Genomic DNA, 27113 nt, shown 5'->3' with positions numbered 1-27113 from the left:
ATTATGTGTTGTTGGCTGCTGTTCTGATCCGCTCTCCTGTGTCTCGAAAGATATTATATTTTGTATAGAGATATCTTTTTCTCCGGTCTCTATTTTCCTCTATCCCACCAGGAAGCCGGCTCTCCATCAGTCTCCCACTGTGTGTTTGTGTGTAGCTGTGTGTGCTTCACAAATTATTCCCAGTTTGACTGAGTGTGAATGTGGTTACGTGCTATCTTGTTAAGGGCTGGAGTGTGTGTGTGTGTGTGTGTGTGTGTTTGTGTGGTTGGTGTGTGTGTTTAATAATATAATATTAAATATAATAATATTTAATAATTATATAATACTATACTATGGTATGAATACTGTATTATTACCATGTTTATATACTATTATATTGTAACGGTCCTGACCTGTTTTATGTTGTTTTTTATGTGTTTATGGTCAGGGCATGTGTTTTGGGTGGGCAGTCTATGTTATCTGTTTCTGTTGGTTTTGGGTTGCCTGGTATGGCTCTTGATTAGAGGCAGGTGGCTGCAAAGCCGCCCGTCTGCCATGAGCCTGCAAAGCCGCCCGTCTGCCATGAGCCTACAGAGCCGTCCGCCAGACAGGAGCCGCTAGAGCCGTCCGCCAGACAGGAGCCGCTAGAGCCGTCCGCCAGACAGGAGCCGCTAGAGCCGTCCGCCAGACAGGAGCCGCTAGAGCCGCCAACCAGACAGGATCCGCCAGAGCCGCCAACCAGACAGGATCCGCCAGAGCCGCCAACCAGACAGGATCTGCCAGAGCCGCCAACCAGACAGGATCTGCCAGAGCCGCCAACCAGACAGGATCTGCCAGAGCCGCCAACTAGACAGGATCTGCCAGAGCCGCCAACTAGACTGGATCTGCCAGAGCCGCCAACTAGACTGGATCTGCCAGAGCCGCCAGCGAGCCATGAGCAGCCAGAGCCGTCAGAGAGCCATGAGCAGCCAGAGCCGTCAGCCCGCCATGAGCGTCGAGAGCCGTCAGCCCGCCATGAGCGTCGAGAGCCGTCAGCCCGCCATGAGCGTCGAGAGCCGTCAGCCCGCCATGAGCGTCGAGAGCCGTCGGCCCGCCATGAGCGTCGAGAGCCGTCGGCCCGCCATGAGCGTCGAGAGCCGTCGGCCCGCCATGAGCGTCGAGAGCCGTCGGCCTGCCATGAGCGTCGAGAGCCGTCGGTCTGCCATGAGCGTCGAGAGCCGTCAGCCTGCATAGACCTGCCAGAGTCCCTCAGCCAGGATCTGCCAGAGTTTATCAGCCGGGACCTGCCCCTTGTCCCGGTGTTGCCCCTTGTCCCGGTGTTGCCCCTTGTCCCGGTGCTGCCCCTTGTCCGGTGCTGCCCCTTGTCCCGGTGCTGCCCCTTGTCCCGGTGCTGCCCCTTATCCCGGTGCTGCCCCTTGTCCCGGTGCTGCCCCTTGTCCCGGTGCTGCCCCTTGTCCCGGTGCTGCCCCTTGTCCCGGTGCTGCCCCTTGTCCCGGTGCTGCCCCTTGTCCCGGTGCTGCCCCTTGTCCCGGTGCTGCCCTTTGTCCCGGTGCTGGCTGTTTATTTAGGGGATGTGAGTTTTAGGGTGGGCATTGGGAGGGGAAGACAAAAACGGGGAGTGACTATGGTGGTGTGGGGACAGCGTCCTGAGCCGGAGCCACCACCGTGGTCAACTGCCCACCCAGACCCTCCCCTGGACTTTGTGCTGGTGCGCCCGGCGTTCGCACCTTGAGGGGGGGGGGGTTCTGTAACGGTCCTGACCTGTTTTATGTTGTTTTTTATGTGTTTATGGTCAGGGCATGTGTTTTGGGTGGGCAGTCTATGTTATCTGTTTCTATGTTGGTTTTGGGTTGCCTGGTATGGCTCTTGATTAGAGGCAGGTGTTTTGCGTTTTCCTCTAATTAAGAGTCATATTTAGGTAGGGCGTTCTCACTGTTTGTTTGTGGGTGATTGTCTTCCGTGTCTGTATGTTATTTCGTACCACACGGGACTGTTTCGGTTTATGTAGTCTGTTTCCTATTTTGTGCGTTCTTCGTGTCTATGTAAGTTCTCATGTTTAGGTCAGTCTACGTCGTTTGTTATTTTGTATCATTTCAAGTGTAGTTCGTGTTCGTTTTTCGTCTTGTTTAAATAAATATGTATTCAAACTTCGCTGCGCCTTGGTTCCCTCAATACTCCTCCTTTTCCGAAGATGGAGAGGAGGAGGATCGCCGTTACAGAATCACCCACCATACCAGAGCCAAGCAGCGGAGTCAACGGAGAAAGGGACAGGAAAAGAAGGAGCAATGGACATGGGACGATGTATTGGACGGAAAGGGTTGCTACACATGGGAGGAGATCCTGGCTGGTAGGGATCGCCTCCCATGGGAACAGCTGGAGGCACTGAGGAGAGCAGAGGCTACCGGAGAGAGGAACCGGAGCTATGAGGGAACGCGTCTGGCACGGAAGCCCAAAAAGCCCGTAAGTAATTCCCAAAAATTTCTTGGGGGGGGGCTAGGAGGTAGTGGGCCAAGGGCAGGTAGGAGACCTGCGCCCACTTCCCAGGCTTACCGTGGAGAGCGGGAGTACGGGCAGGCGCCGTGTTACGCAGTAGAGCGCACGGTGTCTCCTGTACGAGTGCATAGCCCAGTGCGGGTTATTCCACCTCCCCGCACTGGTAGGGCTAGATTGGGTATTGAGCCAGGTGTCATGAGGCCGGCTCAACGCGTCTGGTCTCCAGTGCGTCTCCTCGGGCCGGCATACATGGCACCTGCCTTACGCATGGTTTCCCCGGTTCGCCTACATAGGCCGGTGCGGGTTATTCCACCTCCCCGCACTGGTCGGGCAACCGGGAGTATTCAACCAGGTAAGGTTGGGCAGGCTCAATGCTCAAGAGTGCCAGTACGCCTCCACGGTCCGGTATTTCCGGCGCCACCTCCCCGCCCCAGCCTAGTACCTACAGTGCCTACACTACGCACTAGGCTATCAGTGCGTCTCCTGAGCCCAGTTCCTCCTCCACGCACTCTCTCTGTAGTGCGTGTATCCAGTTCGGTGCCTCCAGTTCCGGCACCACGCACAAAGCCTCCTGTGCGTCTCCAGAGCCCTGAACACACTGTATATTCTCCCCCTACTAATCCTGATGTGCTTGTCCTCAGCCCGGTGTCACCAGTGCCGGTACCTCGCATCAGGTATAGAGTGGGCTTTGAGAATACAGTGTGCCCTGTCCCTGCTCCCCGCACTAGTAGGAAGGTGCTTATCCTTAGCACGGTGCCTCCAGTTCCGGCACCACGCACCAGGTCTACAGTGCGCCGTATCCGGCCAGAGCCATCCGTCTCCCCAGCGCCATCTGAGCCATCCGTCTCCCCAGCGCCATCTGAGCCATCCGTCTCCCCAGCGCCATCTGAGCCATCCGTCTCCCCAGCGCCATCTGAGCCATCCGTCTCCCCAGCGCCGTCTGAGCCATCCGTCTGCCATGAGCCTGCAAAGCCGCCCGTCTGCCATGAGCCTGCAAAGCCGCCCGTCTGCCATGAGCCTGCAAAGCCGCCCGTCTGCCATGAGCCTACAGAGCCGTCCGCCAGACAGGAGCCGCTAGAGCCGTCCGCCAGACAGGAGCCGCTAGAGCCGTCCGCCAGACAGGAGCCGCTAGAGCCGCCAACCAGACAGGATCCGCCAGAGCCGCCAACCAGACAGGATCCGCCAGAGCCGCCAACCAGACAGGATCTGCCAGAGCCGCCAACCAGACAGGATCTGCCAGAGCCGCCAACCAGACAGGATCTGCCAGAGCCGCCAACTAGACAGGATCTGCCAGAGCCGCCAACTAGACTGGATCTGCCAGAGCCGCCAACTAGACTGGATCTGCCAGAGCCGCCAGCGAGCCATGAGCAGCCAGAGCCGTCAGAGAGCCATGAGCAGCCAGAGCCGTCAGCCCGCCATGAGCGTCGAGAGCCGTCAGCCCGCCATGAGCGTCGAGAGCCGTCAGCCCGCCATGAGCGTCGAGAGCCGTCAGCCCGCCATGAGCGTCGAGAGCCGTCGGCCCGCCATGAGCGTCGAGAGCCGTCGGCCCGCCATGAGCGTCGAGAGCCGTCGGCCCGCCATGAGCGTCGAGAGCCGTCGGCCTGCCATGAGCGTCGAGAGCCGTCGGTCTGCCATGAGCGTCGAGAGCCGTCAGCCTGCATAGACCTGCCAGAGTCCCTCAGCCAGGATCTGCCAGAGTTTATCAGCCGGGACCTGCCCCTTGTCCCGGTGTTGCCCCTTGTCCCGGTGTTGCCCCTTGTCCCGGTGCTGCCCCTTGTCCGGTGCTGCCCCTTGTCCCGGTGCTGCCCCTTGTCCCGGTGCTGCCCCTTATCCCGGTGCTGCCCCTTGTCCCGGTGCTGCCCCTTGTCCCGGTGCTGCCCCTTGTCCCGGTGCTGCCCCTTGTCCCGGTGCTGCCCCTTGTCCCGGTGCTGCCCCTTGTCCCGGTGCTGCCCTTTGTCCCGGTGCTGGCTGTTTATTTAGGGGATGTGAGTTTTAGGGTGGGCATTGGGAGGGGAAGACAAAAACGGGGAGTGACTATGGTGGTGTGGGGACAGCGTCCTGAGCCGGAGCCACCACCGTGGTCAACTGCCCACCCAGACCCTCCCCTGGACTTTGTGCTGGTGCGCCCGGCGTTCGCACCTTGAGGGGGGGGGGGTTCTGTAACGGTCCTGACCTGTTTTATGTTGTTTTTTATGTGTTTATGGTCAGGGCATGTGTTTTGGGTGGGCAGTCTATGTTATCTGTTTCTATGTTGGTTTTGGGTTGCCTGGTATGGCTCTTGATTAGAGGCAGGTGTTTTGCGTTTTCCTCTAATTAAGAGTCATATTTAGGTAGGGCGTTCTCACTGTTTGTTTGTGGGTGATTGTCTTCCGTGTCTGTATGTTATTTCGTACCACACGGGACTGTTTCGGTTTATGTAGTCTGTTTCCTATTTTGTGCGTTCTTCGTGTCTATGTAAGTTCTCATGTTTAGGTCAGTCTACGTCGTTTGTTATTTTGTATCATTTCAAGTGTAGTTCGTGTTCGTTTTTCGTCTTGTTTAAATAAATATGTATTCAAACTTCGCTGCGCCTTGGTTCCCTCAATACTCCTCCTTTTCCGAAGATGGAGAGGAGGAGGATCGCCGTTACATATATTCACTGCAGTGTTTTGCGGACATGACTGTAGTATACTGTGGTATTTACTGTAGTGTTTTTGCATGACTGTAGTATACTGTAGAGTTTTTGTTTTATTATCTTTGACATAGAAGTGGGGCTTTCTCCTTGAGGAAATGTATTAGAGAACTACTAAATGGCCTAGTGGTTAGAGTGTTGGACCAGTAACTGAAAGGTTACTGGATCGAATCCCTGAGCTGACAAGGTAAAAATCTGTCATTCTGCCTCTGAACAAGGCAGTTAACCCACTGTTCCCTGGGTGCTGAACACCTCTCTGATTCAGAGGGGTTGGGTTAAATGCAGAAGACACATTTCAGTTGAATGCATTCAGTTGTACAGCTGACTAGGTATTCCTCCTCTTCCCTAAAAGAGTACATTTTCTTTAACCTGCAATTAAGTAGAACTGGAGTCTGAACAGCTACCGTAGTTCAGAGCTTCTACTCTTTTCTTTTCCCTGTAGAGAACACAACATATGCTCTATACTTGGAATGTAGGTAACTCACTCATTGGTGGCACAAATTGGGATATGGGGGGATGGTAGTGGGTGGGATATATGCAAATGAATACTGTACTATTACTATATTGCTATATTACTACTGATTGTTTTTGCAGACACTGTAGTGTATTTGCGGACATTACTGTAGTATTTATTACAGTGTTTTTTTCTTCTAACAATACTGTTGTATTTAATATAGAACTCTACAAAATGCTATAGTAAGTACTCCACATGATTGAGGGATAGTACAGTGTGTAGTATAGTATTCTACACTACAACATTATATAGTAAGCACGACACAATCGAGAGATACTGCAGTGTGTAGTATAGTATTCTACGGTATACTACAACATTATATAGTAAGTACTATAATATGTGTTCATGTCGAGATGTGTGTTGTGTGACTGGTGTTGAGTTGATGTGAGGGGCTAAAGACTCGGATCTCCTCTCACTGGCAGCCTCTGTTCTCTGTCACAGGAATGTTCACATAGCCAGGCCCTATGTATGTGAATCTGTGCTTTTTAAGTGTCTGTGGGCATGGCCATACATGTGTTCATTAGTAAGGGGGTGGGCTGTCTGTACCATCTGTCTCCTACTCCTCTCACCGAGACACTAATTACAGGACTTTACACATTGCTCTGCTACCCAAGACACACACACACACACACACACACACACACACACACACACACACACACACACACACACACACACACACACACACACACACACACACACACACACACACACACACACCGGAGGAGCTATAGGAGAACAGGCTCATTGTAATGACTGGAATGGAATCAATGGAACGGAGTCAAACATGTTTTGTTTTTTAAACCCTTATTTTACCAGGTCAGTTGACTGAGAACACATTCTCATTTACAGCAACGACCTGGGGAATAGTTACAGGGGAGAGGAGATGAATGAGCCAATTAGAAGCTGGGGATGATTAGGTGGCCATGATGGTATGAGGGCCAGATTGGGAATTTAGCCAGGACACCAGGGTTAACACCATTACTCTTATGATAAGTGCCATGGGATCTTTAGTGACCACAGAGAGTCAGGACAACCTTTTAACTTCCCATCCGAAAGATGACACCATACACAGGGCAATTTCCCCAAGCACTGCCCTGGGGCATTGGGATATTTTTTTTAGACCAGAGGAAAGAGTGCCTCCTACTCTATGTGTGTGAGCAAATTAAGTGTGTGTGTGTGTGTGTGTGTGTGTGTGTGTGTGTGTGTGTGTGTGTGTTGGAGTGTCAGTGTACACGCTTAGAAAAAAAGAACCCCTTTGGAACCCCTTTTCTAAGTGTCTAGAGTCCAGTGAGTGTGCATAGAGAAAAACAAAATATTCAAAGGATCCACTCAGTCCGTGGAGCCATTTTATTAGCTATTTAGGGTCTTATGGCATGGGGATAGGAGCTGTTGAGGATCCTGTTGGTGTCAGACTTGATGCACCGGTAACGCTTGCTGTGCGGAAGCAGCGAGAACAGTCTATGGCTTGGGTGGCTGGAGTCCTTAACGATTTTCCGGGCCTTCCTCTCTCACCGCCTGATACAGAGGTTCAGCATGGCAGGGGGCTCAGCCCCAGTCATCTGCTGGGTTGTTTGATGAGTTTGGTACCATTCCATTCCAGCTATTACAATGAACATGTCCACCTATAGCCCCTCTCACCAGCCTCCTCTGACCCACACACACACACACACACACACACACACACACACACACACACACACACACACACACACACACACACACACACACACACACACACACACACACACACACACACACACACACACACACACACACACACACACAGGATTTGACACATGGCTACATGGGCTCTGCTCCTGCTAACTACATCCATACAGACCTGATACTATTACATGGTACATTCTCTGTGTAATTATTTGATGGTTGGAGCCCACTGGGACTTGTGAGGGGATCAGAGCTGGGAGATGAATGATCTTGTGAAAAACTGATACTAAAAGAAAGGTAGATAATGAAGGGGGGAATAAAGGGAGAGATGAGAGATGGTAAAAGAGAGGGAGAAACAACAGGGATAGAGAGAGAAGGAAAGGGGAATCCTATCAATTACTCTGCCAGCATGCACTCCCCTTCATTAGCATACATTTCAGGTCATCCACTTTCTCTTCTGATGAATGTGTGTTAAACACAGAGCAGACTCTCTATATATCTATACAGTACCAGTCTGATGAATGTGTGTTAAACAGAGCAGACTCTCTATATATTTATACAGTACCAGTCTGATGAATGTGTGTTAAACAGAGCAGACTCTCTATATATTTATACAGTACCAGTCTGATGAATGTGTGTTAAACACAGAGCAGACTCTCTATATATTTATACAGTACCAGTCTGATGAATGTGTGTTAAACACAGAGCAGACTCTCTATATATCTATACAGTACCAGTCTGATGAATGTGTGTTAAACAGAGCAGACTCTATATATATTTATACAGTACCAGTGTAACGGTCCTGACCTGTTTTATGTTGTTTTTGTATGTGTTTAGGTCAGGGCATGTGTTTTGGGTGGGCAGTCTATGTTATCTGTTTCTATGTTGGTTTTGGTTGCCTGGTATGGCTCTTAATTAGAGGCAGGTGTTTTGCGTTCTCCTCTAATTAAGAGTCATATTTAGGTAGGGCGTTCTCACTGTTTGTTTGTGGGTGATTGTCTCCTGTCTGTGTCGATGTTACACCATACGGGATTGTTTCGGTTTGTTCGTGCGTTTTTGTAGTAAGTACTTGTTCGTTCGTTCTGCGTGTGTTATGTCAGTTCGTCGTACTAAGTCTGTCTATTTTCATTTTGTTAGTTTATTCAAGTATAGTTTGTTTCGTTTTGTCTTATAAATAAAATTCATCATGTATTCACAACCCGCTGCGCCTTGGCTCGATCACTACTCCTCCTCTTCTTATGAAGAGAGGAACGCCGTTACAACCAGTCTGATGAATGTGTGTTAAACACAGAGCAGACTCTCTATATATTTATACAGTACCAGTCTGATGAATGTGTGTTAAACAGAGCAGACTCTCTATATATCTATACAGTACCAGTCTGATGAATGTGTGTTAAACAGAGCAGACTCTCTATATATCTATACAGTACCAGTCTGATGAATGTGTGTTAAACAGAGCAGACCCTCTATATATCTATACAGTACCAGTCTGATGAATGTGTGTTAAACACAGAGCAGACTCTCTATATATTTATACAGTACCAGTCTGATGAATGTGTGTTAAACACAGAGCAGACTCTCTATATATCTATACAGTACCAGTCTGATGAATGTGTGTTAAACACAGAGCAGACTCTCTATATATTTATACAGTACCAGTCTGATGAATGTGTGTTAAACAGAGCAGACTCTCTATATATCTATACAGTACCAGTCTGATGAATGTGTGTTAAACACAGAGCAGACCCTCTATATATTTATACAGTACCAGTCTGATGAATGTGTGTTAAACAGAGCAGACTCTCTATATATCTATACAGTACCAGTCTGATGAATGTGTGTTAAACAGAGCAGACTCTCTATATATCTATACAGTACCAGTCTGATGAATGTGTGTTAAACAGAGCAGACTCTCTATATATCTATACAGTACCAGTCTGATGAATGTGTGTTAAACACAGAGCAGACTCTCTATATATTTATACAGTACCAGTCTGATGAATGTGTGTTAAACAGAGCAGACTCTCTATATATCTATACAGTACCAGTCTGATGAATGTGTGGTAAACAGAGCAGACCCTCTATATATCTATACAGTACCAGTCTGATGAATGTGTGTTAAACAGAGCAGACTCTCTATATATCTATACAGTACCAGTCTGATGAATGTGTGTTAAACAGAGCAGACTCTCTATATATTTATACAGTACCAGTCTGATGAATGTGTGTTAAACAGAGCAGACTCTCTATATATCTATACAGTACCAGTCTGATGAATGTGTGTTAAACACAGAGCAGACTCTCTATATATCTATACAGTACCAGTCTGATGAATGTGTGTTAAACACAGAGCAGACCCTCTATATATCTATACAGTACCAGTCTGATGAATGTGTGTTAAACAGAGCAGACTCTCTATATATCTATACAGTACCAGTCTGATGAATGTGTGTTAAACACAGAGCAGACCCTCTATATATTTATACAGTACCAGTCTGATGAATGTGTGTTAAACAGAGCAGACTCTCTATATATCTATACAGTACCAGTCTGATGAATGTGTGTTAAACAGAGCAGACTCTCTATATATCTATACAGTACCAGTCTGATGAATGTGTGTTAAACAGAGCAGACTCTCTATATATCTATACAGTACCAGTCTGATGAATGTGTGTTAAACACAGAGCAGACTCTCTATATATTTATACAGTACCAGTCTGATGAATGTGTGTTAAACAGAGCAGACTCTCTATATATCTATACAGTACCAGTCTGATGAATGTGTGGTAAACAGAGCAGACCCTCTATATATCTATACAGTACCAGTCTGATGAATGTGTGTTAAACAGAGCAGACTCTCTATATATCTATACAGTACCAGTCTGATGAATGTGTGTTAAACAGAGCAGACTCTCTATATATTTATACAGTACCAGTCTGATGAATGTGTGTTAAACAGAGCAGACTCTCTATATATCTATACAGTACCAGTCTGATGAATGTGTGTTAAACACAGAGCAGACTCTCTATATATCTATACAGTACCAGTCTGATGAATGTGTGTTAAACACAGAGCAGACTCTCTATATATCTATACAGTACCAGTCTGATGAATGTGTGTTAAACAGAGCAGACTCTCTATATATTTATACAGTACCAGTCTGATGAATGTGTGTTAAACAGAGCAGACTCTCTATATATCTATACAGTACCAGTCTGATGAATGTGTGTTAAACACAGAGCAGACTCTCTATATATTTATACAGTACCAGTCTGATGAATGTGTGTTAAACAGAGCAGACTCTCTATATATCTATACAGTACCAGTCTGATGAATGTGTGGTAAACAGAGCAGACCCTCTATATATCTATACAGTACCAGTCTGATGAATGTGTGTTAAACAGAGCAGACTCTCTATATATCTATACAGTACCAGTCTGATGAATGTGTGTTAAACAGAGCAGACTCTCTATATATTTATACAGTACCAGTCTGATGAATGTGTGTTAAACAGAGCAGACTCTCTATATATCTATACAGTACCAGTCTGATGAATGTGTGTTAAACACAGAGCAGACTCTCTATATATCTATACAGTACCAGTCTGATGAATGTGTGTTAAACACAGAGCAGACTCTCTATATATCTATACAGTACCAGTCTGATGAATGTGTGTTAAACAGAGCAGACTCTCTATATATCTATACAGTACCAGTCTGATGAATGTGTGTTAAACAGAGCAGACTCTCTATATATCTATACAGTACCAGTCTGATGAATGTGTGTTAAACACAGAGCAGACCCTCTATATATCTATACAGTACCAGTCTGATGAATGTGTGTTAAACACAGAGCAGACCCTCTATATATTTATACAGTACCAGTCTGATGAATGTGTGTTAAACACAGAGCAGACTCTCTATATATTTATACAGTACCAGTCTGATGAATGTGTGTTAAACAGAGCAGACTCTCTATATATTTATACAGTACCAGTCTGATGAATGTGTGTTAAACAGAGCAGACTCTCTATATATCTATACAGTACCAGTCTGATGAATGTGTGGTAAACAGAGCAGACTCTCTATATATCTATACAGTACCAGTCTGATGAATGTGTGGTAAACACAGAGCAGACCCTCTATATATCTATACAGTACCAGTCTGATGAATGTGTGTTAAACACAGAGCAGACTCTCTATATATCTATACAGTACCAGTCTGATGAATGTGTGTTAAACAGAGCAGACTCTCTATATATCTATACAGTACCAGTCTGATGAATGTGTGTTAAACACAGAGCAGACTCTCTATATATCTATACAGTACCAGTCTGATGAATGTGTGTTAAACACAGAGCAGACTCTCTATATATTTATACAGTACCAGTCTGATGAATGTGTGTTAAACACAGAGCAGACTCTCTATATATCTATACAGTACCAGTCTGATGAATGTGTGTTAAACACAGAGCAGACTCTCTATATATCTATACAGTACCAGTCTGATGAATGTGTGTTAAACAGAGCAGACTCTCTATATATTTATACAGTACCAGTCTGATGAATGTGTGTTAAACACAGAGCAGACTCTCTATATATCTATACAGTACCAGTCTGATGAATGTGTGTTAAACAGAGCAGACCCTCTATATATTTATACAGTACCAGTCTGATGAATGTGTGTTAAACAGAGCAGACCCTCTATATATCTATACAGTACCAGTCTGATGAATGTGTGTTAAACAGAGCAGACTCTCTATATATCTATACAGTACCAGTCTGATGAATGTGTGTTAAACAGAGCAGACCCTCTATATATTTATACAGTACCAGTCTGATGAATGTGTGTTAAACAGAGCAGACTCTCTATATATTTATACAGTACCAGTCTGATGAATGTGTGTTAAACAGAGCAGACCCTCTATATATCTATACAGTACCAGTCTGATGAATGTGTGTTAAACAGAGCAGACTCTCTATATATCTATACAGTACCAGTCTGATGAATGTGTGTTAAACACAGAGCAGACTCTCTATATATCTATACAGTACCAGTCTGATGAATGTGTGTTAAACAGAGCAGACTCTCTATATATCTATACAGTACCAGTCTGATGAATGTGTGTTAAACAGAGCAGACTCTCTATATATTTATACAGTACCAGTCTGATGAATGTGTGTTAAACACAGAGCAGACTCTCTATATATCTATACAGTACCAGTCTGATGAATGTGTGTTAAACAGAGCAGACCCTCTATATATTTATACAGTACCAGTCTGATGAATGTGTGTTAAACAGAGCAGACCCTCTATATATCTATACAGTACCAGTCTGATGAATGTGTGTTAAACAGAGCAGACTCTCTATATATCTATACAGTACCAGTCTGATGAATGTGTGTTAAACAGAGCAGACCCTCTATATATTTATACAGTACCAGTCTGATGAATGTGTGTTAAACAGAGCAGACTCTCTATATATTTATACAGTACCAGTCTGATGAATGTGTGTTAAACAGAGCAGACTCTCTATATATTTATACAGTACCAGTCTGATGAATGTGTGTTAAACACAGAGCAGACTCTCTATATATTTATACAGTACCAGTCTGATGAATGTGTGTTAAACACAGAGCAGACTCTCTATATATCTATACAGTACCAGTCTGATGAATGTGTGTTAAACAGAGCAGACTCTCTATATATCTATACAGTACCAGTCTGATGAATGTGTGTTAAACACAGAGCAGACCCTCTATATATCTATACAGTACCAGTCTGATGAATGTGTGTTAAACAGAGCAGACTCTCTATATATTTATACAGTACCAGTCTGATGAATGTGTGTTAAACAGAGCAGACTCTCTATATATCTATACAGTACCAGTCTGATGAATGTGTGTTAAACAGAGCAGACTCTCTATATATCTATACAGTACCAGTCTGATGAATGTGTGTTAAACAGAGCAGACTCTCTATATATTTATACAGTACCAGTCTGATGAATGTGTGTTAAACACAGAGCAGACTCTCTATATATCTATACAGTACCAGTCTGATGAATGTGTGTTAAACAGAGCAGACTCTCTATATATTTATACAGTACCAGTCTGATGAATGTGTGTTAAACACAGAGCAGACTCTCTATATATCTATACAGTACCAGTCTGATGAATGTGTGTTAAACACAGAGCAGACTCTCTATATATCTATACAGTACCAGTCTGATGAATGTGTGTTAAACAGAGCAGACCCTCTATATATTTATACAGTACCAGTCTGATGAATGTGTGTTAAACAGAGCAGACTCTCTATATATCTATACAGTACCAGTCTGATGAATGTGTGTTAAACACAGAGCAGACCCTCTATATATTTATACAGTACCAGTCTGATGAATGTGTGTTAAACACAGAGCAGACTCTCTATATATCTATACAGTACCAGTCTGATGAATGTGTGTTAAACAGAGCAGACTCTCTATATATCTATACAGTACCAGTCTGATGAATGTGTGTTAAACACAGAGCAGACCCTCTATATATTTATACAGTACCAGTCTGATGAATGTGTGTTAAACACAGAGCAGACCCTCTATATATTTATACAGTACCAGTCTGATGAATGTGTGTTAAACACAGAGCAGACCCTCTATATATTTATACAGTACCAGTCTGATGAATGTGTGTTAAACACAGAGCAGACTCTCTATATATTTATACAGTACCAGTCTGATGAATGTGTGTTAAACACAGAGCAGACCCTCTATATATTTATACAGTACCAGTCTGATGAATGTGTGTTAAACACAGAGCAGACTCTCTATATATTTATACAGTACCAGTCTGATGAATGTGTGTTAAACACAGAGCAGACCCTCTATATATTTATACAGTACCAGTCTGATGAATGTGTGGTAAACACAGAGCAGACCCTCTATATATTTATACAGTACCAGTCTGATGAATGTGTGTTAAACAGAGCAGACTCTCTATATATTTATACAGTACCAGTCTGATGAATGTGTGTTAAACACAGAGCAGACTCTCTATATATTTATACAGTACCAGTCTGATGAATGTGTGTTAAACACAGAGCAGACCCTCTATATATTTATACAGTACCAGTCTGATGAATGTGTGTTAAACACAGAGCAGACCCTCTATATATTTATACAGTACCAGTCTGATGAATGTGTGTTAAACACAGAGCAGACTCTCTATATATCTATACAGTACCAGTCTGATGAATGTGTGTTAAACAGAGCAGACCCTCTATATATTTATACAGTACCAGTCTGATGAATGTGTGTTAAACAGAGCAGACTCTCTATATATTTATACAGTACCAGTCTGATGAATGTGTGTTAAACACAGAGCAGACCCTCTATATATTTATACAGTACCAGTCTGATGAATGTGTGTTAAACACAGAGCAGACCCTCTATATATTTATACAGTACCAGTCTGATGAATGTGTGTTAAACAGAGCAGACTCTCTATATATTTATACAGTACCAGTCTGATGAATGTGTGTTAAACAGAGCAGACCCTCTATATATTTATACAGTACCAGTCTGATGAATGTGTGTTAAACAGAGCAGACTCTCTATATATTTATACAGTACCAGTCTGATGAATGTGTGTTAAACAGAGCAGACTCTCTATATATTTATACAGTACCAGTCTGATGAATGTGTGTTAAACACAGAGCAGACTCTCTATATATTTATACAGTACCAGTCTGATGAATGTGTGTTAAACACAGAGCAGACTCTCTATATATTTATACAGTACCAGTCTGATGAATGTGTGTTAAACAGAGCAGACTCTCTATATATTTATACAGTACCAGTCTGATGAATGTGTGTTAAACACAGAGCAGACCCTCTATATATCTATACAGTACCAGTCTGATGAATGTGTGTTAAACAGAGCAGACTCTCTATATATCTATACAGTACCAGTCTGATGAATGTGTGTTAAACAGAGCAGACTCTCTATATATTTATACAGTACCAGTCTGATGAATGTGTGTTAAACACAGAGCAGACTCTCTATATATCTATACAGTACCAGTCTGATGAATGTGTGTTAAACAGAGCAGACTCTCTATATATTTATACAGTACCAGTCTGATGAATGTGTGTTAAACAGAGCAGACTCTCTATATATTTATACAGTACCAGTCTGATGAATGTGTGTTAAACAGAGCAGACTCTCTATATATCTATACAGTACCAGTCTGATGAATGTGTGTTAAACACAGAGCAGACTCTCTATATATTTATACAGTACCAGTCTGATGAATGTGTGTTAAACACAGAGCAGACTCTCTATATATCTATACAGTACCAGTCTGATGAATGTGTGTTAAACAGAGCAGACTCTCTATATATTTATACAGTACCAGTCTGATGAATGTGTGTTAAACACAGAGCAGACTCTCTATATATCTATACAGTACCAGTCTGATGAATGTGTGTTAAACACAGAGCAGACTCTCTATATATCTATACAGTACCAGTCTGATGAATGTGTGTTAAACACAGAGCAGACTCTCTATATATCTATACAGTACCAGTCTGATGAATGTGTGTTAAACAGAGCAGACCCTCTATATATTTATACAGTACCAGTCTGATGAATGTGTGTTAAACAGAGCAGACTCTCTATATATCTATACAGTACCAGTCTGATGAATGTGTGTTAAACACAGAGCAGACCCTCTATATATTTATACAGTACCAGTCTGATGAATGTGTGTTAAACACAGAGCAGACTCTCTATATATCTATACAGTACCAGTCTGATGAATGTGTGTTAAACAGAGCAGACTCTCTATATATCTATACAGTACCAGTCTGATGAATGTGTGTTAAACACAGAGCAGACCCTCTATATATTTATACAGTACCAGTCTGATGAATGTGTGTTAAACACAGAGCAGACCCTCTATATATTTATACAGTACCAGTCTGATGAATGTGTGTTAAACACAGAGCAGACCCTCTATATATTTATACAGTACCAGTCTGATGAATGTGTGTTAAACACAGAGCAGACTCTCTATATATTTATACAGTACCAGTCTGATGAATGTGTGTTAAACACAGAGCAGACCCTCTATATATTTATACAGTACCAGTCTGATGAATGTGTGTTAAACACAGAGCAGACTCTCTATATATTTATACAGTACCAGTCTGATGAATGTGTGTTAAACACAGAGCAGACCCTCTATATATTTATACAGTACCAGTCTGATGAATGTGTGGTAAACACAGAGCAGACCCTCTATATATTTATACAGTACCAGTCTGATGAATGTGTGTTAAACAGAGCAGACTCTCTATATATTTATACAGTACCAGTCTGATGAATGTGTGTTAAACACAGAGCAGACTCTCTATATATTTATACAGTACCAGTCTGATGAATGTGTGTTAAACACAGAGCAGACCCTCTATATATTTATACAGTACCAGTCTGATGAATGTGTGTTAAACACAGAGCAGACCCTCTATATATTTATACAGTACCAGTCTGATGAATGTGTGTTAAACACAGAGCAGACTCTCTATATATCTATACAGTACCAGTCTGATGAATGTGTGTTAAACAGAGCAGACCCTCTATATATTTATACAGTACCAGTCTGATGAATGTGTGTTAAACAGAGCAGACTCTCTATATATTTATACAGTACCAGTCTGATGAATGTGTGTTAAACACAGAGCAGACCCTCTATATATTTATACAGTACCAGTCTGATGAATGTGTGTTAAACACAGAGCAGACCCTCTATATATTTATACAGTACCAGTCTGATGAATGTGTGTTAAACAGAGCAGACTCTCTATATATTTATACAGTACCAGTCTGATGAATGTGTGTTAAACAGAGCAGACCCTCTATATATTTATACAGTACCAGTCTGATGAATGTGTGTTAAACAGAGCAGACTCTCTATATATTTATACAGTACCAGTCTGATGAATGTGTGTTAAACAGAGCAGACTCTCTATATATTTATACAGTACCAGTCTGATGAATGTGTGTTAAACACAGAGCAGACTCTCTATATATTTATACAGTACCAGTCTGATGAATGTGTGTTAAACACAGAGCAGACTCTCTATATATTTATACAGTACCAGTCTGATGAATGTGTGTTAAACAGAGCAGACTCTCTATATATTTATACAGTACCAGTCTGATGAATGTGTGTTAAACACAGAGCAGACCCTCTATATATCTATACAGTACCAGTCTGATGAATGTGTGTTAAACAGAGCAGACTCTCTATATATCTATACAGTACCAGTCTGATGAATGTGTGTTAAACAGAGCAGACTCTCTATATATTTATACAGTACCAGTCTGATGAATGTGTGTTAAACACAGAGCAGACTCTCTATATATCTATACAGTACCAGTCTGATGAATGTGTGTTAAACAGAGCAGACTCTCTATATATTTATACAGTACCAGTCTGATGAATGTGTGTTAAACAGAGCAGACTCTCTATATATTTATACAGTACCAGTCTGATGAATGTGTGTTAAACAGAGCAGACTCTCTATATATCTATACAGTACCAGTCTGATGAATGTGTGTTAAACAGAGCAGACTCTCTATATATCTATACAGTACCAGTCTGATGAATGCGTGTTAAACACAGAGCAGACTCTCTATATATTTATACAGTACCAGTCTGATGAATGTGTGTTAAACAGAGCAGACTCTCTATATATCTATACAGTACCAGTCTGATGAATGTGTGTTAAACAGAGCAGACTCTCTATATATCTATACAGTACCAGTCTGATGAATGCGTGTTAAACACAGAGCAGACTCTCTATATATTTATACAGTACCAGTCTGATGAATGTGTGTTAAACACAGAGCAGACTCTCTATATATTTATACAGTACCAGTCTGATGAATGTGTGTTAAACAGAGCAGACCCTCTATATATCTATACAGTACCAGTCTGATGAATGTGTGTTAAACACAGAGCAGACTCTCTATATATCTATACAGTACCAGTCTGATGAATGTGTGTTAAACACAGAGCAGACCCTCTATATATTTATACAGTACCAGTCTGATGAATGTGTGTTAAACACAGAGCAGACCCTCTATATATTTATACAGTACCAGTCTGATGAATGTGTGTTAAACAGAGCAGACTCTCTATATATTTATACAGTACCAGTCTGATGAATGTGTGTTAAACACAGAGCAGACTCTCTATATATTTATACAGTACCAGTCTGATGAATGTGTGTTAAACAGAGCAGACTCTCTATATATCTATACAGTACCAGTCTGATGAATGTGTGTTAAACAGAGCAGACCCTCTATATATCTATACAGTACCAGTCTGATGAATGTGTGTTAAACACAGAGCAGACTCTCTATATATTTATACAGTACCAGTCTGATGAATGTGTGTTAAACAGAGCAGACTCTCTATATATCTATACAGTACCAGTCTGATGAATGTGTGTTAAACAGAGCAGACCCTCTATATATTTATACAGTACCAGTCTGATGAATGTGTGTTAAACAGAGCAGACCCTCTATATATTTATACAGTACCAGTCTGATGAATGTGTGTTAAACAGAGCAGACCCTCTATATATTTATACAGTACCAGTCTGATGAATGTGTGTTAAACAGAGCAGACCCTCTATATATCTATACAGTACCAGTCTGATGAATGTGTGTTAAACACAGAGCAGACTCTCTATATATCTATACAGTACCAGTCTGATGAATGTGTGTTAAACAGAGCAGACTCTCTATATATCTATACAGTACCAGTCTGATGAATGTGTGGTAAACAGAGCAGACTCTCTATATATCTATACAGTACCAGTCTGATGAATGTGTGTTAAACACAGAGCAGACTCTCTATATATCTATACAGTACCAGTCTGATGAATGTGTGGTAAACAGAGCAGACTCTCTATATATCTATACAGTACCAGTCTGATGAATGTGTGGTAAACAGAGCAGACTCTCTCTCTCTGTCTCTGTCTCTCTCTCTCTCTCTGTCTCTCTCTCTATATATACATATTTATAGCCTATACATATATATTTTTCTCTCTCTCTCTCTCTCTATATATATATATATTTCTCTCTCTCTCTATATATATATATTATTTCTCTCTCTATATATATATATTATTTCTCTCTCTATATATATATATACATATATTATTTCTCTCTCTCTCTCTATATATATATATTATTTCTCTCTCTATATATATTATTTCTCTCTCTATATATATATATATTATTTCTCTCTCTATATATATATGTTTCTCTCTCTCTCTATATATATATTATTTTTCTCTCTCTCTATATATATATATTTCTCTCTCTCTCTCTATATATATATGTATATATATATCTCTCTCTCTCTATATATATTATTTCTCTCTCTCTCTATATATATTATTTCTCTTTCTATATATATATATTATTTCTTTCTCTCTCTATATATATATTATTTCTCTCTCTCTCTATATATATATTATTTTTCTCTCTCTATATATTATTTCTCTCTCTCTATATATATATTATTTCTCTCTCTCTCTCTATATATATATTATTTCTCTCTCTCTCTCTATATATATTATTTCTCTCTCTCTCTCTATATATATATTATTTCTCTCTCTCTCTATATATATATTATTTCTCTCTCTCTCTATATATTATTTCTCTCTCTCTATATATATATATATTATTTCTCTCTCTCTATATATATATTATTTTTCTCTCTCTCTCTATATATATATATTATTTCTCTCTCTCTCTCTATATATATATTATTTCTCTCTCTCTATATATATATTATTTCTCTCTCTCTATATATATATTATTTCTCTCTCTCTATATATATATATTATTTCTCTCTCTCTATATATATATGTTTCTCTCTCTCCCTCTATATATATATTATTTTTCTCTCTCTCTATATATATATATATTATTTCTCTCTCTATATATATATATATTATTTCTCTCTCTATATATATATATTATTTCTCTCTCTCTCTCTATATAAATATTATGTCTCTCTCTCTATATATATATATATGTTTCTCTCTCTCCCTCTATATATATATTATTTCTCTCTCTCTATATATATATTATTTCTCTCTCTCTCTCTATATATTATTTCTCTCTCTCTCTATATATATTATTCCTCTTTCTCTCTATATATATATATATATATATTATTTCTCTCTCTCTCCAAATATATTATTTCTCCCTCTCTCTATATATATATTATTTCTCTCTCTCTCTATATATATATATTATTTCTCTCTCTCTCTATATCTATATTATTTCTCTCTCTCTATATATATATTATTTCTCTCTCTCTCTCTATATATATATATATTATTTCTCTCTCTATATATATATATTATTTCTCTCTCTCTCTCTATATAAATATTATGTCTCTCTCTCTATATATATATATATGTTTCTCTCTCTCCCTCTATATATATATTATTTCTCTCTCTCTATATATATATTATTTCTCTCTCTCTCTATATATATTATTTCTCTCTCTCTCTATATATATTATTCCTCTTTCTCTCTCTATATATATATATATATATTATTTCTCTCTCTCTCCAAATATATTATTTCTCCCTCTCTCTATATATATATTATTTCTCTCTCTCTCTATATATATATATTATTTCTCTCTCTCTCTATATCTATATTATTTCTCTCTCTCTATATATATATTATTTCTCTCTCTCTATATATATATATATATATATTATTTCTCTCTCTCTATATATATGTATATTATTTCTCTCTCTCTATATATATATATTATTTCTCTCTCTCTCTATATATATATTATTTCTCTCTCTATATATATATATTATTTCTCTCTCTCTATATATATATAAATATATATATATTTCTTTCTCTATATTTATATTTTTCTCTCTCTCTCTATATATATAAATATGTATATATATTTCTCTCTCTATATATATATTTTTTCTCTCTCTCTATATATATATAAATATATATATATTTCTCTCTCTCTCTATAAATATATATATTTCTCTCTCTCTCTATATATATAAATATATTTATATTTCTTTCTCTATATTTATATTTTTCTCTCTCTCTATATATATATAAATATGTATATATATTTCTCTCTCTATATATATATTTTTTCTCTCTCTCTCTATATATATATATATAAATATATATATATATTTCTCTCTCTCTCTATAAATATATATATTTCTCTCTCTCTATATATATATATATATTTCTCTCTCTCTATATATATATATGGGTATGTATGTGTGTTTCTCTCTGTATTGTGAGTATTCATTTAGAACTAAGACTATTAGTCTTTTTGAGCATTCTATACATGACACACATCCTCTCTTTCTCTCTTTCCCCTGTCCCTCTCTCTTCCTGTCGCTCACCGCCCTCTCTCCTGTCTCCTAGGTAACTACGGGGAGAGTGGGATGGAGGCCTTCAAGGATATGGCTGCCAAGGAGGGCATCTGCATCGCCCACTCTGGTAAGATCCTACTGGGGATGTCATTAACCGGGAAGTACATCTAGTCTGAGTGCCACATGGGACTATCTCAGGGCAAATGACACCCTATTTTTCATGTAGTGCACTGCCATGTGAAAAAGTAGTGCACTGTGTGGCGAATAGGATATTAGGTAAGTTTCCCTTGGGGAAATTACATGAAGTGAAACAGGGAAAATTAAATTACTCCTTAATCACTTACCTCATCTCCTGGTGTGTGTCCTATGGTAGGTAAGATATGGAGCAACGCGGGGGAGAAGAGTTTTGACAGGCTGCTGGAGCGTCTCAGAGCACACCTGCCCAAGGCCAGGGTGGTAGCCTGCTTCTGTGAGGGCATGACGGTCAGGAACATCCTCATGGCCATGAGACGACAGGGACTGGTGGGGGAGTTTCTATTGGTCGGCAGGTCAGTGGACACTGGAAACGCAGACACACACACACACACACACACACACAAACACACACACACACACACACACACACACACACACACACACACACACACACACACACACACACACACACACACACACACACACACACACACACACACACACACACTGAGACTGACACAGATACGCACACATTCAGACACACAATGTACATAAACATACAGTATGTGGATGGACACCTGCTCGTCGAACATCTCAATCTAAAATCATGGGTATTAATATGGAGTTGTTCCCCCCTTTGCTGCTATAACAGCCTTCAGTCTTCTGTGAAAGCTTTGCAGTAGATGTTGGGACTTTGCTGCGGGACTTGGTTCTATTCAGCCACAAGAGCATTAGTGAGGTCGGGCACCGATGTTGGCCGATTAGGCCTGGCTCGCAGTCGGTGTTCCAATTCATCCCAAAGGTGTTCGATGCGGTTAAGGTCAGGACTCTGTGTAAGCCACTCAAGTTCTTCCACAGTGATGTCAACAAAAAATTTCTGTATGGACCTCGCTTTGTGCACAGGGGCATTGCCATGCTGAAACAGGAAAGGGCCTTCCCCAAACTGTTGCCACAAAGTTGGAAGCACAGAATTGTCTAAAATGTTATTGTATGCTGTAGCATTAATATTTCCCTTTACTGGAACTAAGGGGCCTAGCCTGAACCATGAAAAACCTCCACCAAACTTTACATTTGGCACTATGCATTGGGGCAGGTAGCGTTCTCCTGACATCTGCCAAACCCAGATTCGTCAGTCGGACTGCCAGATGGTGAATCGTGATTCATCACTCCAGAGAACACGTTTCCACTGCTCCAGAGTCCAATGGTGGCGAGCTTTACACCACTCCAGCCGAAGCCTGGCATTGAGCATGGTGATCTTAGGCTTGTGTGCGGCTGCTCGGCCATGGAAACCCATTTCATGACGCTCCCGAGTAACATTTATTGTGCTGATGTTGCTTCCAGAGGCAGTTTGGAATGTGGTAGTGAGTGTTGCAACCGAGAACAGACCATTTTTATGCGCTACGCTGTTCAGCACTCGACGGTCCCGTTCTGTGAGCTTGTGTGGCCTACCACTTCGCGGAGGAGCCGTTGTTGATCCTAGACGTTTCCACTTCACAATAACAGCACTTACAGTGCTAGCAGGGCAGAAATTTGACGAACCGACTTGTTGAAAAGGTGGCATCCTATGACTGTGCCAGGTTGAAGTTACTGAGCTCTTCAGTAAGGCCATTCTACTGCCAATGTTTGTCTATGGAGATTGCATCGATGTGCGCTCGATTTTATACACCTGCCAGCAACGGTGTAGCTGAAATAGCCAAATCCATTCATTTGAAAGGGTGTCCACATACTTTTGTATATAAAGTGTATATGTGTGTGTTTGTGTGTGAGGGGATGAGTGAGGGAATTGAATTAGATAGGAGAGTAGGATAATACATATGTGGGGGATGAAGAGAGAGAAGAGAGCGAGAGAGAGGGATAGAGAGGAGAAAGATAGAGAGAGAGAGGGGGGTGGGGATAGAGAGAGAAAGAGAGAGAGAGAGAGAGAGGGAGGAAGGGGGAGAGCGAGCGAGAGAGAGAGAGAGAGAGGAGCTGAACTGTTTTAGGAGGGCATGCCTAGGTCCTCCAAGTATTTACAAATAGGATCTAAAGACTTACCATACGCTCTCAACCCCCATTCTCTCTCTCTCTCAACCCCCATTCTCTCTCTCTCAACCCCTACTCTCTCTCTCTCAACCCCCACTCTCTCTCTCTCTCAACCCCCTCTCGCTCTCTCAACCCCCACTCTCTCTCTCTCTCAACCCCCTCTCTCTCTCTCAACCCCCACTCTCTCTCTCTCTCAACCCCCTCTCGCTCTCTCTCTCTCGCGCTGTCTTTATGTATGTATCTCCCCTCCCCTCCCCTCCCCGCTCTCTCTCTCGCTCTGTCTCTATGTATGCCTCTTCTCTCTCTCCCTCTCTCTCCCCCTCTGTCCCCCCTCTCCCCTCCTCTCTCTCTCTGTCTCTCTGTCTCTTTAACAGATACAGTCTGTCTTCTTCTCTGCTCCTAGCAGTTCTGCTTTGTTCTGCATCTCCCTTGTGCCCCCCCTCGCTCCCTTTTAAGAGTTCTGAGGTGTTTCCGCTCGAGGTGCAGACCCCACCCCATCTCACAATGCACTAGGGGACAACTGCTTACACGACACTCTATTGTGTGTATGTGTGTGCATGCCAAGCTCACTCTGGCCTCTTGAGCCTCTGTTGCCATGCCAACCTTTTAATTAACATAGTCATACATTTTTTAGCACCATGGAGAATAGAGACAGTCTCATGTCCTGTTATCCTATGTAATGTTAAATTCATTCCATTGAATTTCTATTTCATTCTATTTATCCCTTCAGTAACCTTACCTGAATAGCAGAGTGATCATCCTCATCATCATCATCATCATCATCGCTACCATGCTCTTCATTCACTTAGTTACTGGAAGACAGGTATGTACACACATCAGGAGGATAATCAATCAATCACATTAGAGGGTAAAACTGTTTTTACCAATCCATTTGTCACTAAGTGTTGAATAGCAACCCAGCTCTGAACCTCCTAACAGGGAATAGATGGGATCACTCCTTCACTCTCTGAAGGACCTCAACCTGCCAGCATTATTACCACCTGCACCTGCCAGGGATCTATAGTGACTCAGACACACACACGCACACGCACACACGCACACGCACACACGCACACGCACACGCACACGCACACGCACACGCACACACAACCACCCAGACCCGCACACACACCAACCCACCATGTGTTTAGAGTTTGTTAGTATTGATTCTTTCTCTCGCCCACCGTCCCTAGTGGTGCCAGCCAGTTACAAACCCAGTAATGAATAGTGAAGTTGAGATGAAGGTACAAACACACACACTTTCAGAATAGCCCACAGTGCCCTCCACTAATATAGGCACCCTGGGTAAATATGAGGGCTGTGAAAAACAAATCTTTATTGTTTATCCTCTTGGTCTTTCATTCAAAATATTCACAACAATCTAACCTTTAATTAAAGTAAAATAATGATGAATCTGATCATAATTCTTGGCACCTTTTCATTCAATACTTTGTGCCACCTCCCTTTGTCAAGATAACAGCGTTGAGGGATCTGAGACCATTCCTCCTTACAGAATCTCTCCAGATCCTTCAGATTCTGAGGTCCACGCTTGTGGACTCTCGTCTTGAGCTCATCCCACAGGTTTTCAATGGGGTTTAGGTCAGGGGATTGGGATGGTCATGGCAAAACATTGATTCTGTGGTCAGTGAACCATTTTTGTGTTGATTTTGAGGTGTGCTTTGGATCATTGTCCTGCTGGAAGATCCAACCACGGCCCAGTTGAAGCTTCCTAGCAGAGGCAGTCAGGTTTTGATTTAATATCTGCTGGTACTTGATGGAGTCCATGAAACCATGTATTCTAACAAGTTGTCCAGGGCCTTTGGAAGATAAGCAGCCCCACAACATCAAAGATCCACCACCATACTTCACAGTGGGGATTTTTCTGCATGGCTATCTTTCTGTCTACGCCAAACACACCTCTGGTGTTTGTTTCCAAAAAGCTCAATTTTGGTCTCATCTGACCATAGAACCCGGTTCCATTGAAAGTTCCAGTCACCTCTGGCAAACTGTAGGCGCTTGAGTTTGTTGTTTGATGACAGCCCAGGCTTTTTTATGTCAACCCTCCTGAACAACTTGTGGTTATGTAGGTGGCGTCTGATCGTAGTTTTGGAGACTTTCTGACCCCAAGACTCAATTAACGTCTGCAATTCTCTAGCTGTGATCCTTGGAGGTTTTTTTGGCCACTCAAACCATCCTTCTCACTGTGCGTGGGGTCAATATAGACACACACCCTCTTCCAGGCCGATTGTTAAAATCTCCAGTTGCTTTATTCTTCTTAATTATTGCCCTGATTTTCAACCATTGAGCTATTTTCTTATAGCCATTTCCTGATTTGTGCAGCTTAATAACCTTTAGTCGCACATCATTACTGTATTCTCTGGTCTTTCCCATAGTGATGGATGACTATGGGAACTTGGCCTGTGTGTCACCTCATATTTATACCCCAGTGAAACAGGAAGTCACGGCTTACCACTTAAGTGTTCCTAATCACTCAAGTAAACTAAAATATGAATGGGAATATACACTACTGTTCAAAAGTTTGGAGTCACTTAGAAATTTCCTTGTTTTTGAAAGAAAAGCAATTATTTTGTCCATTTAAAATAATATCAAATTGATCAGAAATACAGTGTAGACATTGTTAATGTTGTAAATAACTATTGTAGCTTGAAATTACAGATTTGTTATGGAATATCTACATAGGTGTACAGAGGCCCATTATCAGCAACTATCATTCCTGTGTTCCAATGGCACGTTGTGTTAGCTAATCCAAGTTTATCATTTTAAAAGGCTAATTGATTATTAGAAAACCCTTTTTCAATTATGTTAGCACAGCTAAAAACTGTTGTCCTGATTAAATAAGCAATACAACTGGCCTTCTTTAGACTAGTTGTGTATCTGGAGCATCAGCATTTTTGGGTTCGATTACAGGCTCAAAATGGCCAGAAACAAAGAACTTTCTTCTGAAACTCATCAGTCTATTTTTGTTCTGAGAAATGAAGGCTATTCCATGCGAGAAATTGCCAAGAAAATGAAGATCTCATACAACGCTGTGTACTACTCCCTTCACAGAACAGCGCAAACTGGCTCTAACCAGAATAGAAAGAGGAGTGGG

The 27113-nt window shown here is 41.7% G+C and overlaps 1 protein-coding gene across 2 annotated transcripts in view; it reads left to right on the top strand.

Annotated features, from left to right (window-relative positions):
- grm5b (glutamate receptor, metabotropic 5b) overlaps positions 1–27113 on the top strand; it is a 187633-nt gene that overhangs the window by 48002 nt on the left and 112518 nt on the right. For both annotated transcript variants that reach the window (XM_055879597.1, XM_055879596.1), the window contains exons 5-6: positions 21837–21911; positions 22158–22332. In XM_055879597.1, the coding sequence (XP_055735572.1) occupies positions 21837–21911; positions 22158–22332 (250 nt within the window). The remainder of the gene's footprint in view (positions 1–21836; positions 21912–22157; positions 22333–27113) is intronic.

This window comes from Salvelinus fontinalis, chromosome 24 (genome assembly GCF_029448725.1).
Source record: "Salvelinus fontinalis isolate EN_2023a chromosome 24, ASM2944872v1, whole genome shotgun sequence".
NCBI lineage: Eukaryota > Metazoa > Chordata > Actinopteri > Salmoniformes > Salmonidae > Salvelinus > Salvelinus fontinalis.
This window is presented reverse-complemented; position numbering and strand designations above follow the sequence as displayed.